The sequence below is a fragment of the Trichechus manatus genome, unplaced genomic scaffold, assembly GCF_000243295.1.
Source record: "Trichechus manatus latirostris isolate Lorelei unplaced genomic scaffold, TriManLat1.0 scaffold00088, whole genome shotgun sequence".
In the NCBI taxonomy this organism is placed as follows: domain Eukaryota; kingdom Metazoa; phylum Chordata; class Mammalia; order Sirenia; family Trichechidae; genus Trichechus; species Trichechus manatus.
Genome location: NW_004444024.1, coordinates 8,011,865 through 8,025,760, shown reverse-complemented (window position 1 = coordinate 8,025,760; position 13,896 = coordinate 8,011,865). Strand labels below are relative to the sequence as shown.

Below are 13,896 nucleotides of genomic sequence, written 5' to 3'. Positions count from 1 at the left end.
GGTTTCTTTGTTCCACTTAATTTTCTGTGCTGAGTCGTTTTTCTTTATGTATTTTCTTTTCATCTTTTTCATTGTTGTTGATTTTGTGTTTGCTGAGTCTTTGTATTTTTCTAGTTTTTTATTTTGACTTGTAGGATTGTTAGTTTCCTTTGTGGTTACCTTAATATTTACCCCTATTTTTCTAAGTTTATACCAGTCTCCTCCCATGGCACTCTCCACTTCTCTGCTGAGTTCAATAAATCATTGCAATGGCCACATAGACAATACTCATGATTATGGGGTTTATTAGGGAAGTAACAGGTTACAATTCAGGTTCAGGAATGCTCAGGATACAGTTCCTCCATCAGGACAACCTCTTTTCAGCCATGCCTGTAGGCATGCCTCTCTCTGATCTCTTGACCTTTGCCCTGTTCAAGCAAGTGTTACAAAGCTCTTTTAGCTCTACTGATAAGTACCCCAAGGCACCCTACTCTGCCAGCAAGCCTGCTGTCCGAAGGTGCTCAACTTTCTCCCTCTGTGGGCCGGCCATCTCCTGCCAGTCTGCTGATTCTCCCCCCACTTCTCACATCTCAATGTTACAGTTCTCTCTCTCTCTCTCCTGGTTCTAGCAGCTTCGCAGTGCTGGGATCCTAGGTCCAAACGACACACTCCACTCCTGGCTTTTCTTGGCAGTGGTGAGATCCTCTCCTACCACCTCTGGGATAGCTCATTTTAAGCCTAGCAGAATGGTGAAGCTGACTAATCCCCTTGATGGGCCACAGTTACCTTATTTTCATAGTCCCACTCAATCACTTGGGTGGGAATTACAAGACCATGGCGAGAGAGGCCATATAAAAGTGATCCATCACATCGGATTGTGTTTATTGAACACTTTCTTCTAATTCTGACGTTTCCTAGGCACAGAACATTGTGTTCAACACCATCAGAGAAATGGATGGAGATGGCCTATATCCTGACTTCTAACAGTCTAGTTTTATATGACAGATTTGTGAATTCCCAATTAAAATAAATGGCAAAATTAAGTACTATAAAAGGCTTAGAGGAAGTGATGATTAATTCTAACTAGAGGCCTTATGGAAGGCAAGGCATTTACTCTGGGCTTTCATTTCCCATCTCTAAAATGAGATGCCCCAGGGCAAAGAAGGTTATGTAAGGATGTGTGACCAGGGACTGTGACATGCCTCTCAGCTACAGCCATTTGCTCTCTTTCCTTGGTGCCCTTCACAGAATCGATTTCTGCTAAAGTATACCAAGAGATCATACGCATCAAGGTCAGGATGTTCTGGCTTGACTCTCCCAAACTCTGAGATGGTGTTTTTTCTCAGATTCTTGCTTAGGAAGGGAGTGGGGGAATTATAGCCCCAGAAAGGTCTCATGGGGTCTCATGTTACTGCCTGTCTCTCCTTTTTTCTTCCTCTGCTTTATAGTTCTTGTAAACACTAGGACACTCATATTTTTTAACTTGGGAAATTATTTATACTAGCCTTTAGTGGTTTGATGCAGCAAATGTTTACTTACAATGCAAATGTGAGTAACATATACTCACAACAAAGTAACCAGTCCACTCAGCAAGTGTCCTGGTGATCAGATCTCATGACTTGATTTGCCTCCCAAACACATTATATAATGAGAATACATCTTCATTCACATGGATACATCTTTCTTTTGGTACAGCGGAAGGACCCCTGACTAGAAGATCTGAATTCTGGTACCAGGATTCACTTCTGACTCACTGTGTGACCTTGGACAAGTAGTCTTTTCTGGGCCACAGTTTCGCCAATTGCAAATGAGATGTTGGGGGCTGCGCATTTTGAAAGAGAATTTGGACTTCAAGGTCCCTTCCATTTGTCACATTATGTGAGTTATTGTGTAGGGTGGAGCTATTTTTGTGTTTTTTTTGGACTCTTTTTTTTTTTGCCTTAAGTTTATGAATAAATCCTACTAATGATATGTACCAGAGGATTTGGAAGATATTCCTTCTTAAATAATTTCAGGCTTAATTATAAGTTTAAATGACATGGAGCTATTGATCCAATCTTGCCCTCTGCTCCTATCAATGCAATTTTATTTTTAGAATGTTCTACTCATCTGATCCTTGTTTTTTAATAGCTTTCTACAGGGAATCACTCACCCCTTAGAATCCTATACCATTCTGTATTCAGAATTCTTTCATCAGTCATCTTCTCCCCACCATTCCACTTCTAGGAATAAACAATGGAATGAACAAATGATAAACCAGCAGCCATTTATTTAGTACAAGTAGTCCTCGACTTACAATGAGCTTTTGTTCTGACGACTTTGTCGTTAAGTCATTTCTGACGTAAGTCGAATACCTCTTTTTTTTTTTTTTTAGTTTTCATGATTATTGCCTTTTATTATCAGTATCTTTATAAATCCAGCAGTGTTTTGAATAGTAGATCATAAAATTCAAAATCTGTGAGTGAACATCAGAGAATGGTAACAGCAAATGATGTGCTGCAACGTATTACTAATGATAAGATGTACAAAAAAATAAAGGATGGTCATAAGTGTGGTTTGTTATAACTCGAATATGTTCTAAATTGGGGACTACCTGTATTTAATAATTGCTGTTTACCTGTATTTTCTTCAAATCCTCATAAGAATCCTGTAAGGTGAGTGTTCTCTTTGGCATTTACCAGTGTGGAAAATGAGATGCAGAGAGATTAAAAGTTTTAGCCAAGGCTCTGTAGTAAAATAGTTTCAGAATCTGGACTCCCATATTTCTGAACCCAAGTCAGGGCTCTTTCTGTTACATATTGTTTCTTTGGAATTGGCTTATGGACAAATGATGTTAGAATCTAGTGAGAACATAGATAGTTTTCAATTAATGATTTTGATGATACAAATAAAGCTTTTTTGAAGAATTTGTTCTTTTATTTGGCTTTCTAGAGTCTGCTTTGCCCTTGATTTTCAAGTAAACCCTAACTTCTACCTCAGCCCCTGAATTAAGAACCTGAGAATGTTAAGACCAAATCAGTGGGTCTTAATCTACACATCTGTGTAAATATCATTCATTAGGGGTAAGGTAGGGCCAACTATCTGTATTTTTTTTTTTTTTAAGTTTTTCACAGATGACTTTGATGTGTATCTCTGGTACAAGCCAAGTTCTTCCTTTTTATAAATAGAGAAAATGTGGCCAAGAAAGATCAAATGGCTTGCCCAAGGTCACTCAACCAGTTGGCAGCAGAGCTAGGCCTAGACCCTCATTCTCGTCTTTGACTGCCTCCCATAGGCTAACATCATTCATCTCGTTGTGATCTTGTGGGAACTTTTTTCTCTATATAGGTGAAAAAGAATGGGCTTTGAAGACATTGAGATTTGTTTCAGATCTAGGCCCTCATACTTCCTAGTTGTATGACCCTAGAGTATGGTATTAGCTTCTCTGAGCTTCAGTTTCTTCATCCCTCTCAAAAAATGGAGGTGATAATATCTACCCCACAGGGTAGACTAGAAAAATATAGTAGATGCTTAGTAAATAGCAATTGTAATTATTATAGTCAGTGTTGTCCTTTTCCTTCTCAGTCATTCCCCACATAGACAGCTCTACAAGGACAGTTGTGACTAAATCTGTGACAACAATTACCCTCCTAGCATCCGCTGTAGCTTGGAGAGCAACTCATACCTCTTGGCCAATCTCAAGGTTTCAACAAGCTCAGTGTGTACTCCGGGAGCAATAAGAATGGCTGGGTATTATGTTAAATGGCTTTATATAAAATTATATCTATCCTCACTGCAACCCTACAAGGTATGTGTTATCCATGTTTAACAAGTGAGGATCAAAAAGGTTTATGTAACATGTCCAAGGCCACAGAGCTAGGAGGTAGCAGAACCAGGCTTTAAATCCAGCCTGGGCTCCAACATGTCCGTTGGTCTACCACTTTACCTGTTAAAGCCTAGTGGTTCTGAGACCCACTGAGGCTTGAGAGTAGGGCTATTTGAGGAGGGGGGATTAAGATAAAAAGGGCATTGAGATAAAGGCACGAGTCATTATTTGGGCAGTCATCTTTTCCAGAAATTCCTGCCAACCTCCCCTTTCCTGCTCCTGTTATCACTAGCCAGTTGATGGCTGGGCTGGACTGGGCTTCTCTGCTGAAATCCTTCAGCGCTTTCCTGTTCTAGGGTTTTGCAAGGAGGTGGGAGGAGTGTTTATATGCTGGGCAGGCTTCCCAAGGGTGATTGTGGAAAGGAAGGGGAGTGATTTCGTAGGGCCCTAAAAAGAAGCCAGGAAGAAGAGGAAAAAATAAAACCCTGTTTAAAAGAAAACAAATTGACTCAGACATTTGCTGGCATTATCTTTAGTCTAGACGTGTAGTCTGGAAACCTCCTTTTTCTTCTTGCTGTACCAGCTGGCCTTTGTAATGATCCAAGGCATATCATTTCAACAGCCTTACTGCCTAGTACTGAAAATTGTCCAGCTACACATTTTTTGGATGTTTTCCTTTATTTTTACCATCCTTTCCTTCCCTCAAGAGGTACCCCAGCTATAAAAATAAGTCCTATTAATGTTCTGTTTTGTGTGTGAAGATTTGTGATTACACCCATAATCACTTTCAACTCTTAGAACAGTCCAGTGAGATAGGCAGACTGGGGATTATTCTCCCAGCCTTATAGGTATGGAACTGAAGCTCAGAGAGAGACCTGCCCACTATCTCACAGCTCTTGACTGGATCCTAATTTCTTGACTCCTGTCATGTGCATGAGGTCCACTCACTGGGAGGTAGAATTTCAACCCACTTGAGTGTTCTGACTCCAAACCCTGTGTTCTTGCCACTGTTTTTTCTTCTGAAACTCACACTGCCTTGCTGTGATTATGGGGTGAAACCCTGAACAGTGAGGTTGGAAAAGGGTGAAAAGGAGATAGAGGGAACTGACTGTAGGAAGAGGAGAATGCCCCTTAATCCAATATGCTCTAGTATAGGACTTTGTATTTACCAAGTGTTCAATTTTCTCTTCACAAGGGAAATAAAAAACTAAAAGATAAGATATATTTAGTTGAACTACTGCTAATCTCTTGTATGTATTTAACATGTCATACTTTGCAAAGGGCTTGTGTATATATCTTTCTTTTAAACAGTTTTACTGAGATATAATTCATATATCACAAAATTCAGCCTTTCAAAGTGTACAATCCAGTGGTTTTTAGTATATTCACAAAGTTTTGCAAAATCACCACTTGCTAATTCAAGAACATTTTTATCATCCCAAAAATAAACCCCATAGTCATTAGTTATAACTCACTATTCCTCTCTCTTCCCATCCCTTAGACAACCACTAATCTACTTCCTGTCTCTATAGATTTGTCAATTCTGAATATTTCATATAAATGGAATCATACAAAATGTGTCCTTTTGTGACTGGCTTCTTTCACTTAGCATAACGTTTTCAAGGTTCACCCGTGTTGTAGTATATATCCGAACTTCATTGTTTTTATTGCTGAATAATACTCTATTGTAAGGATATGCCACATTTTGTTTGTTTATTGATCAGTTGGTAGAAATTTAGGTTGTTTCCACTTTTTGGCTATTATAAATAATGCTGCTATAGACATTCATGTACAAGTTTTTGTTGTTTCTGTGTTTTAATTCTCTCTGATAAGCAGAGCAAGTAGTAATAGTCCCTTTTTAGAGATGAGGAAACTGAGGCACACAAAAGCTAAGTGATTTGCTCCAGGTCAAATAGCAAGCAAAAGACAGATCTACAAATGGAGTCAAATCTCTTGACTGCTAGCCCAATGCATCTTCTCTGTTACATGCATCAACCATACCTTGTAGCTTCTGTTCTTTGAAATATTTGGAAATATTTTTTAAAACTTTGATTTTAGGGTACAGCAGTACATAATGATGGAGGCTTGAATCCCAGCAACACCGGGCCTAGGAATCAGCCCTGTCTGGAATGTAGATATTAAACAGATTCCGCTTACCAAAGGCAATTGCATCTAAAGGGACCAGCACCAAACCCAGGTGACCAAAGCTCCTGCCTCCTGTTGATGAGGCAAGTGCCATAAGGCCTCCCCAGAACTTCATCTCACTGGGGCACAGGCTGCTCATCAGAAAGGAAAAGGAAGTGGTGACAAGGACAAGGGGTGGCAGGGGTACGCTGCTTTCAGAATCTAAAATGGAAACATCTTATTCCAGAAGACTGGTCTCTGAATTCAACTTTGTAATTATTTTTCCTGTGATAAGCAAGAAAACTTTGTTTGAAGTTTTAGGCTTTATGGCACCAAGGAATAATCACATAATTCAAGCAGAGATCTTTAAAGTTGCAAGCCGAAGTGGGATTTTAACAAGATTTACTGCCAAAACAGCTTTTAAAAGAACTTTCCTAAGGCTGAAGACCATTAGATGGAGCTGGCTGGTTTTATGGGCATGGCTTTATGCTGGTAGAATGGGATTCCAAGTTTCTGTTGCCGGTGAGCCCAGCTCATCCTAACCTCTACTTCGTAGTCTTAACAAGCCATGAAACCTCTCTGATTTTGACCATGAGAAACAGAAATATTTGGAGTTTTGCGCCATGGAAATTTCTTTTATCCTTCCAGTATATTCATTCAACGAATATATATCGAATACCTACTATGTGTCAGGACTACTATGTACCAAATATGTATTGAATATCTACAATGTGCCTAGGCACATTTTGAGTACCTACTATGTTCAAGGTTTTCTAGACTCTTTATGCATTTCTTCCTTATACCCATCCTATGATGTTTGGAAATAGGAAACCGAGATTCAGGGAAGTGAGGGGACTTCCTCCAGGTCTGCAAATAAATAGACTGGGTCACAGATTTGATTCCACAGCCTGAGCTCTTGGCAGAGAGCCCAGAGCTTCTCATGGGTCACTCCTCTTTTATACATACCCATAGCCCAAGCATTCAACATAGGGAACATGAAAGATGTATTGGGTGACGAAGCAGGATTAAATAGATTGAAACAAAAGGGACTTTCTTGTCATACTGAGGAACTGGACTTTATACTGAAAGCAGTGAGGAGCCAGTGAACGTTATTGAGAGGGCAGTGAATTATTATGCTGCGTACTTCATGTATTTAGTCACTACATATTTATTGAATATCTAATCTGTGTCACATACTAAGCTTTAAGCTAGGGACAAAACCATTACAAAAGAGACAGAACCCCTGCCCTCATTAAGCTTACAGCCTAATATACAGAATGATACATTTTCTGGAATTCCATTTGAAACACAAGGAATTAATGGTGAGAAACAAGGTTGAAGAAATAAATAGGAAAATTATTTTAAGAAGAGAGAGAGATTTTAAGTCATCTACTGGATAATAGGGAGCCATTGAAGAGTGTTCATGACATAATGACATGACATGATCATTAAGAAACAGGGAAGAGTCATAGATGATGCCTAAGTTTGTGGCTTGGACAACTGATTGGATGGTGATGTTGATGTACTTCACTGAGATATAGGGTACACAGGAGGAAGATGGGGAGTGTAATTTAGATAGTGAGCTTAAACTGCCTGTAGGACATCTGAATTGAGATGCCTAGCAGGCAGAGGGATATATGACTGGGAGCCCAGGAGAGAGAACTGAGCTGGAGATTAAGATTTGAGAGTTGTCATCACATAGGTGGTAATTGAAACTATGGGAGTAGACAGGATTACCCCAGGAGAGTCTCAAGTGAGAGTGAGACTTCAGGATGACCTGGGGTGGAACCAGGAGCCCTGGTGGTGCAGTGCTTAAAGCACTCAGCTGTTAACTGAAGGGTCGGTAGTTCGAACCCACCAGCCGCTCCGCAGGAGAAAGATGTGACAGTCAGCTTCAGTAAAGATTTACAGCCTTGGAAACCCTATGGGGCAGTTCTACTCTGTCCTTTAGGGTTGCCATGAGTCGGAATCAACTCGACAGCAGTGGAACCCTGAAGAATGCCCCATAGAATGGATGAGCAGAGAAAGAGGAGTACAGAAAGAGACTAGAGAAGGTAAAATCTAACCAGACGCTTTCTCTTTGCACCTTCCCAGTGTCTTCTCCTCAGGCAGCAGTTTGTATTCATTTCTTGGTGCTGTGGCTACTCCCGTGCCCTAGCATAAACCTTGTCTCCTCTATTATTAGAGAGTTCATCTTGCAAATCTAATGGAGTGATGAAGGCATTGATTCTGTTAACAAACATCCAGTTCATTCTGAGACCTTTAATGGGAATTCATTTCGGAGGTCAATACAGCTGTCAAAGGAACAGTTTTCCCCAGGGGCCTGTTGGCTTTTTCTATTGTACACTGGCAGAAGTTCGCTCTGCCCAGCATCAGAAAACACTGGAGGGTAACTAATATTGTGGAGCATTGATTAGCTGGTCATCCTGCCTAGTGCACTGAGAAGGGTAGAGCCTGAAATAAGTCAGAAAACAGGGAGTAGAAAGAGAACTATGTTGTCTCTGAAGTGATTTGAGTAATCCTGGAAAGCCACCGTCAGTCATCACCACCAAAACCTTATCCCCCAGCAGCTATCACATTGCCTGAAATTACATCTTTAAATCTTTATTTCTTTTGAACAAGAAGTTTCATTGTTGGAAGTGACAGTGCTGAATCAATTTTTTTTTGCTTATTCTGCAAACAAGGACCAAGAACCTTCTATGTACCTGGCCTTTGCTTAGGTAAATACTGGGACTGCGGAGTTAATGACATCACAGTCACTGTTCTCAGAAACCCATGGGCTAGGCAAGGAAGCAGAATGACAGTGGATATAAAGGAAGCATGGGCCAAGTGCTGTTGGCACCCAGAAGAAGGACTGAGTCCAAGAAGGTTTCAGAGAGAGTATGATATCCTTGTAGGGTCTCAGAGTCTGCATGTGATTTTGCCAACAGAGTAGAAGTGAAATCCAGGCAGAAGGAACAGCATGAGCCAAAACAAAGAATAAAAGAGGCTGTTGTGTTCAGGGACTGATGATGCTTCCATATGCCTTCTGTATGAGAGGAGAAAAGCAGGAAATAGGTTAGACTGTGAAAAGCCTTGTATGTTATGCTAAGGAATTTGGACTAAGCTTAGAGTACCAGGCAAACACATAATACCTTGACTTGGGGTGTAGCATTCTTAAGCTGTTATCTGTCTTTAATACCTCATTTCCTTTCTAACATAATAGATGAGAGTTTAAGATATGAGTTAAGAGAGAAAAAAGACCAATAGACAGAGAGTAGTGAGTATTTGGGGAGTGGGAAACATAGCTTTCCTCAGAGGACTTGGAAGGGCAGGCAGGAGGAGCTGGGGACCAGTCTTAAGGGACAGTTCCAATTATATTTGTGTTTTTTATCACTACTACAATAGGGCACAGTCCAAGGTCTCAATTAATGAACCTTCAGTAAGCAAAGTCTCATTTACCAAAGCCTGCCTTTGCTTTTAGGGAAGAGACCTTTCCAGTTACAGCAAGGTGATGAGAGCAGGAACCACTAAAGAAGAGGAAGGCAGTGATACTCATGGCTCTAAAGGCTGGTCTTGGTTGATGTCACACTCCTGCATCAAAGGTAGTGATGTCTCCTGGAAGGGGGTAGATACTGCCCAGGTCATGGTAGAGCATGGCCCCCAGGCTACTCTAGGAACAGTCCAAGAAGAACAGAGCATCTCTTCTTGAACCAAGACAACTAGGAGGCCACAGCCTTCCTCTGTCAGAGAGCAGAAAGGGAGCAAGTGCGTGAGATGGGGAGAATGCTGCAGCTGGATTCATGCCCCTCAGCTCGTAACTTTTTTTTTCCTTATCTTTCTTTTGACATCCCACTTTGGGATAGGGACACCTTTCTTTCCTTTTCATTCACAGAGCTCTTTCTCCTTTTCACAGACTCCCTGAGAAACATTTCCTCAGCAAGTCACGGCCCCCGCTCTTCCCCAGCTGAGCTCAGCAGCTCCAATCAGCACCTTCTCCGAGAACGAAAATCCTCAGCCCCTTCGCACTCCAGCCAGCCAACCTTGTTCACATTTGAGCCCCCTGTGTCAAACAACATCCAGCCCACCTTGTCCACCAGTGCACCTCAGGAGTATCTCTACTTGCATCAGTGCATAAGCCGGAGAGCAGAAAATGCAAGGTAGGAGACTGGCTTGGGCAGTAATTGGTTGAGTGACCACTCACAGGGCCCAGTACCTTCTAGTTTTGGGTTTTTAATCTTAAAGATGAGGAAGTATATCTTTTTAGGTGAACAAACACTTATATATAACAAAACTTTTTTTTTGCTTATATAACCTTCACATTTTATTGTCATTGTCTGTGTTGCTATAAGGTAATAATTGGGTTCCAGAAAAACCTCCCCTTATTAAGAAAAAAATCATGCTATAAAATTTTCTGTTTGATTTGGGAAAAAAAGGCATTAAGAGCTAAAGCTTCAGAGTTGTAAAAAAAAAAATTAAAATAATTGCTGGTCTAAAGAATATAGCTGTAAATCCTTAATGTTGTGGAACAAATCCACATCTCACTTTTACTCTAGAGCTGTGCTGTTTGATATGGTAGCACTGTCCACATGTGGATATTTAAATTTTAATTAACTAAAATAAAATTTAAAATTCAGTTCCTCAGTTGCACTAGTCACTTTTCAAGTGCTCAGTAGCCACACATGACTAGTGGCTACCATATTGGACAACATAGATATAAAAACATTTCCATCATTAAAGAATGTTCTAGAGCAAGGACACCCCACTCTAAATAATGGTCTTTGTGTTTCTGACACCACCAGCACTCTCACAGGTATAGAGTCTGTAAATGTTTTTATCTTTATTCCCATTGTTGGGATAAATAAAAGTACAGAGATGATGGCTTTGCCAGAGATAGTTCCCAATTGCTACCATGGCCAGCAGATTACAAATCATTTTCATTTATTAATTACTTTAGAAATATATAATTCGTGTTATGAAAATTAAGGTAGCTAGAGAAACGGCTGTATTAATATATCACTTTACAGAACACTTTTTCATACATAATCTCACTTGAAACAAACACACTAAGAAATAGCAGTGTAGATACTTTATCTTCATTTTATAGATTAAGAAGCTGAGCCTCACGACTAATAAATGACAGAGGTAGGACTAGAATTCAGGGCATCTCATTTCTGGTCCTGTACTCTTTACGCTATTGCTAGTTCTGTTTTTCTGAGTCATTTACTGTCACATAAGGTTCCCAACACTTAATCTAAAGGTTGGTCCAAATATCCATTCTTCTGAGAGAGTATGATTCATTTGTGAACTTTCACTAATTCAACCTCCATCAACTTATACGTAAAGAATTCAGTTCTAAAAAGGTAGAATGAATTGTCCAAGATCACTGAACTAGTTAGTGGCAGAACTGTAAATAGTACCTGATTCTTCTGACAGACAAGAGATAGGCAATGTGGTATAAGTTTGGAGTCACTCAGATATGAATTCAAATTCAGGTTCTGACACCTTCTCTGTATTTGTATCAGAATTTGTATTTCAACAAGATCCTCAAGTAGTCATATGCACATCAAAATTTGAGAGGCACTAACGTAAAATATTTCATCTTTCGCTAAAGCTATGATTTTAAGACCCCATGCTACTCTCAGGCAATCATACTTATAGTAGAAGTGGATGGGGCAGAAGAAGAACACCGAGTAATATGTACCAAGCATCTACTGAATACTTCAGTCAGCTACTTAACCTCCTTGACTTTCAGTTTTCTTATTTGCAGAATGGAAATAAGGAATTCAAAAGACTCCTTAATCAGCATTAAATGGCAAGATATATATAAAGTATCCAGTAGATGCTCATTATATATTACCAGTTGTTCTTCTGCCCCATCCCCTTCTACTACAAGCGTGATTGCCTGACAGTAGACTGTGGGGTCTTAAAAATCACAGCTCCAGTGAAAGATGGAGTGCTTTATATTAGTGCCTCTCAAATTTTAATGTGCGTTTGAATATTGGAGGATCTTGTTGGAATACAAATTCTAATTCAGTAGGCTTGGGGTGGGTCCTGAGATCCTACGTTTCTGATAAATTCCCAGATGATGCCAGTGTATCTTGTCTGCAGATCACACTTTCAGTAGAAGGCTTTATATAATATTAACGAGCACTATCACCTCCACTCCCATGATACTGCTAAAGCAACAGAGGACAAATATATAAATGTTTCTGCTTGAATCAGCAGTTAGGACCCACTTTCTTTTCCCCCACCTCCTCTGTAAAGCCTTTGTTAATCTTCCTAGCTGGAATTAATTTCTTCTCTGAGTTCCCGTAGTAGTTTTCGGTTATCTCTTACAGCACTTAGAACATTCTGCCTCATGCTGTGGGTTTTTATATTAATATGTACTGCTCTCATGAGACTAGAAGCTCTTTGAAGACAAGACCCAGGTCACATAGTAGGTATATAATATATATTTCAGCAAAATATATTTAAACAAATCTGTGTTGTAAAGAGATATCAATAACAGAGGAAATAGAACTTATTTCCAGCTGAGGAAGCAGCTTTATTGTGGGGCCTTGGCCAAGCTGCTGTTTTTCTCTGTGTCTTTGTTTTCACTTGTGTGGGTGTGGGAGCAGGATTGCAGGGAGAATTTTCAGAGAAAATAAGTTCAAACAGTGTTTGCAAAATTTGAAAGGGGGGTTGGAATGTATGAAGGACACTTTCTTCAGTCCAGAGAGGCTATATGGTTTCTCGTAGTAGTGGAGTAGCTTGTATCATGCTAAACTACCTGTAATAACAATTATAAAATCTAGACAAAATATTAAAAACAACCAACTATTTGAAGACACTAAAGAGCAACCAAAAAGCAGACAAAAACCAGAAGAGATATGACTCTTGAAAGAAGTGACTCACAGTGGGTGAGATTCAGTTTACATGAAGTTCCTACAGCATATCATCCAAAATGTTCAATGTACAATGAGAAATTACTAGATGCATGAGGAAACTGTATTTGATCCATTGTTGTTGTTAGGTGCCATTGAGTTGATCCTGACTGATAGCGACCCTTTGTACAACAGAACGAAACACTGCCTGGTCCTGTGCCATCCTCACAATCCTTGTTATGTTTGAGCCCATTGTAGCAGCCACTGTGTCAATCTTTCTCAGCGAGGGTCTCTGTTTTTTCACTGACCCTCTACCAAGCATGATGTCCTTCTCCAGGGACTATACCCTCCTGATAACATGTTCAAAGTATGTGAGACGAAGTCTTGCCATCCTGGCTTCCGAAGAGTAATCTGGCTGTATTTCTTCCAAGACAGACTTGTTTGTTCTCCTGGAAATCCATGGTATATTCAATATTCTTCACCAACACCATAATTCAGAGGCATCAGTTCTTCTTCGGTCTTCCTTATTCATTGTCCAGCTTAAGCATTTATATGAGGCAATTGAAAATATCATGCTTTAGGTCAGGCATACCTTAGTCCTCAAAGTGACATCTTTGCTTTTCAACACTTTAAAGAGGTCTTTTGCAGTGGTTTTGCCCAGTGTACTATGTCATCTGATTTCCTGACTGCTGCCTGCATGGGCACTGATTGTGGATCCAAGTAAAATGAAATCCTAGGCAATATCAGTCTTTCTCCATTTATCATGATGTTGCTTATTGGTCCAGTTGTAAGAATTTTTGTTTATTTATGTTGAGATGTAATCTGTACTGAAGGCTGTAGTCTTTGATCTTCATCAGTAAGTGCTTCAAGTCCTCTTCACTTTCAGCAAGCAAGGTTGTATCATCTGTTAATGAGTCTTCCACCAGTCCTGATGCCACATTCTTCTTCATATAGTCTTATCTTCTCAGATTAATTGCTCCACATACACATTGAATAAGTATAGTGAAAGGATGCAACCCTGATGCATACCTTTCTTGATTTTAAACCATACAGTATCCCCTTATTCTGTTCGAACGACTGCCTCTTGGTCTATGTACAGGTTCCACATGAGCATAATTAAGTGTTCTGGAATTCCCATTCTTC

The 13,896-nt window shown here is 39.9% G+C and overlaps 1 protein-coding gene across 2 annotated transcripts in view; it reads left to right on the top strand.

The window, feature by feature from the left end:
* GAB2 (GRB2 associated binding protein 2) overlaps positions 1–13,896 on the top strand; it is a 58,417-nt gene that overhangs the window by 25,375 nt on the left and 19,146 nt on the right. For both annotated transcript variants that reach the window (XM_023736597.1, XM_004382004.2), the window contains exon 3: positions 9,804–10,047. In XM_023736597.1, coding sequence (XP_023592365.1) covers positions 9,804–10,047 — 244 coding nt within the window. The remainder of the gene's footprint in view (positions 1–9,803; positions 10,048–13,896) is intronic.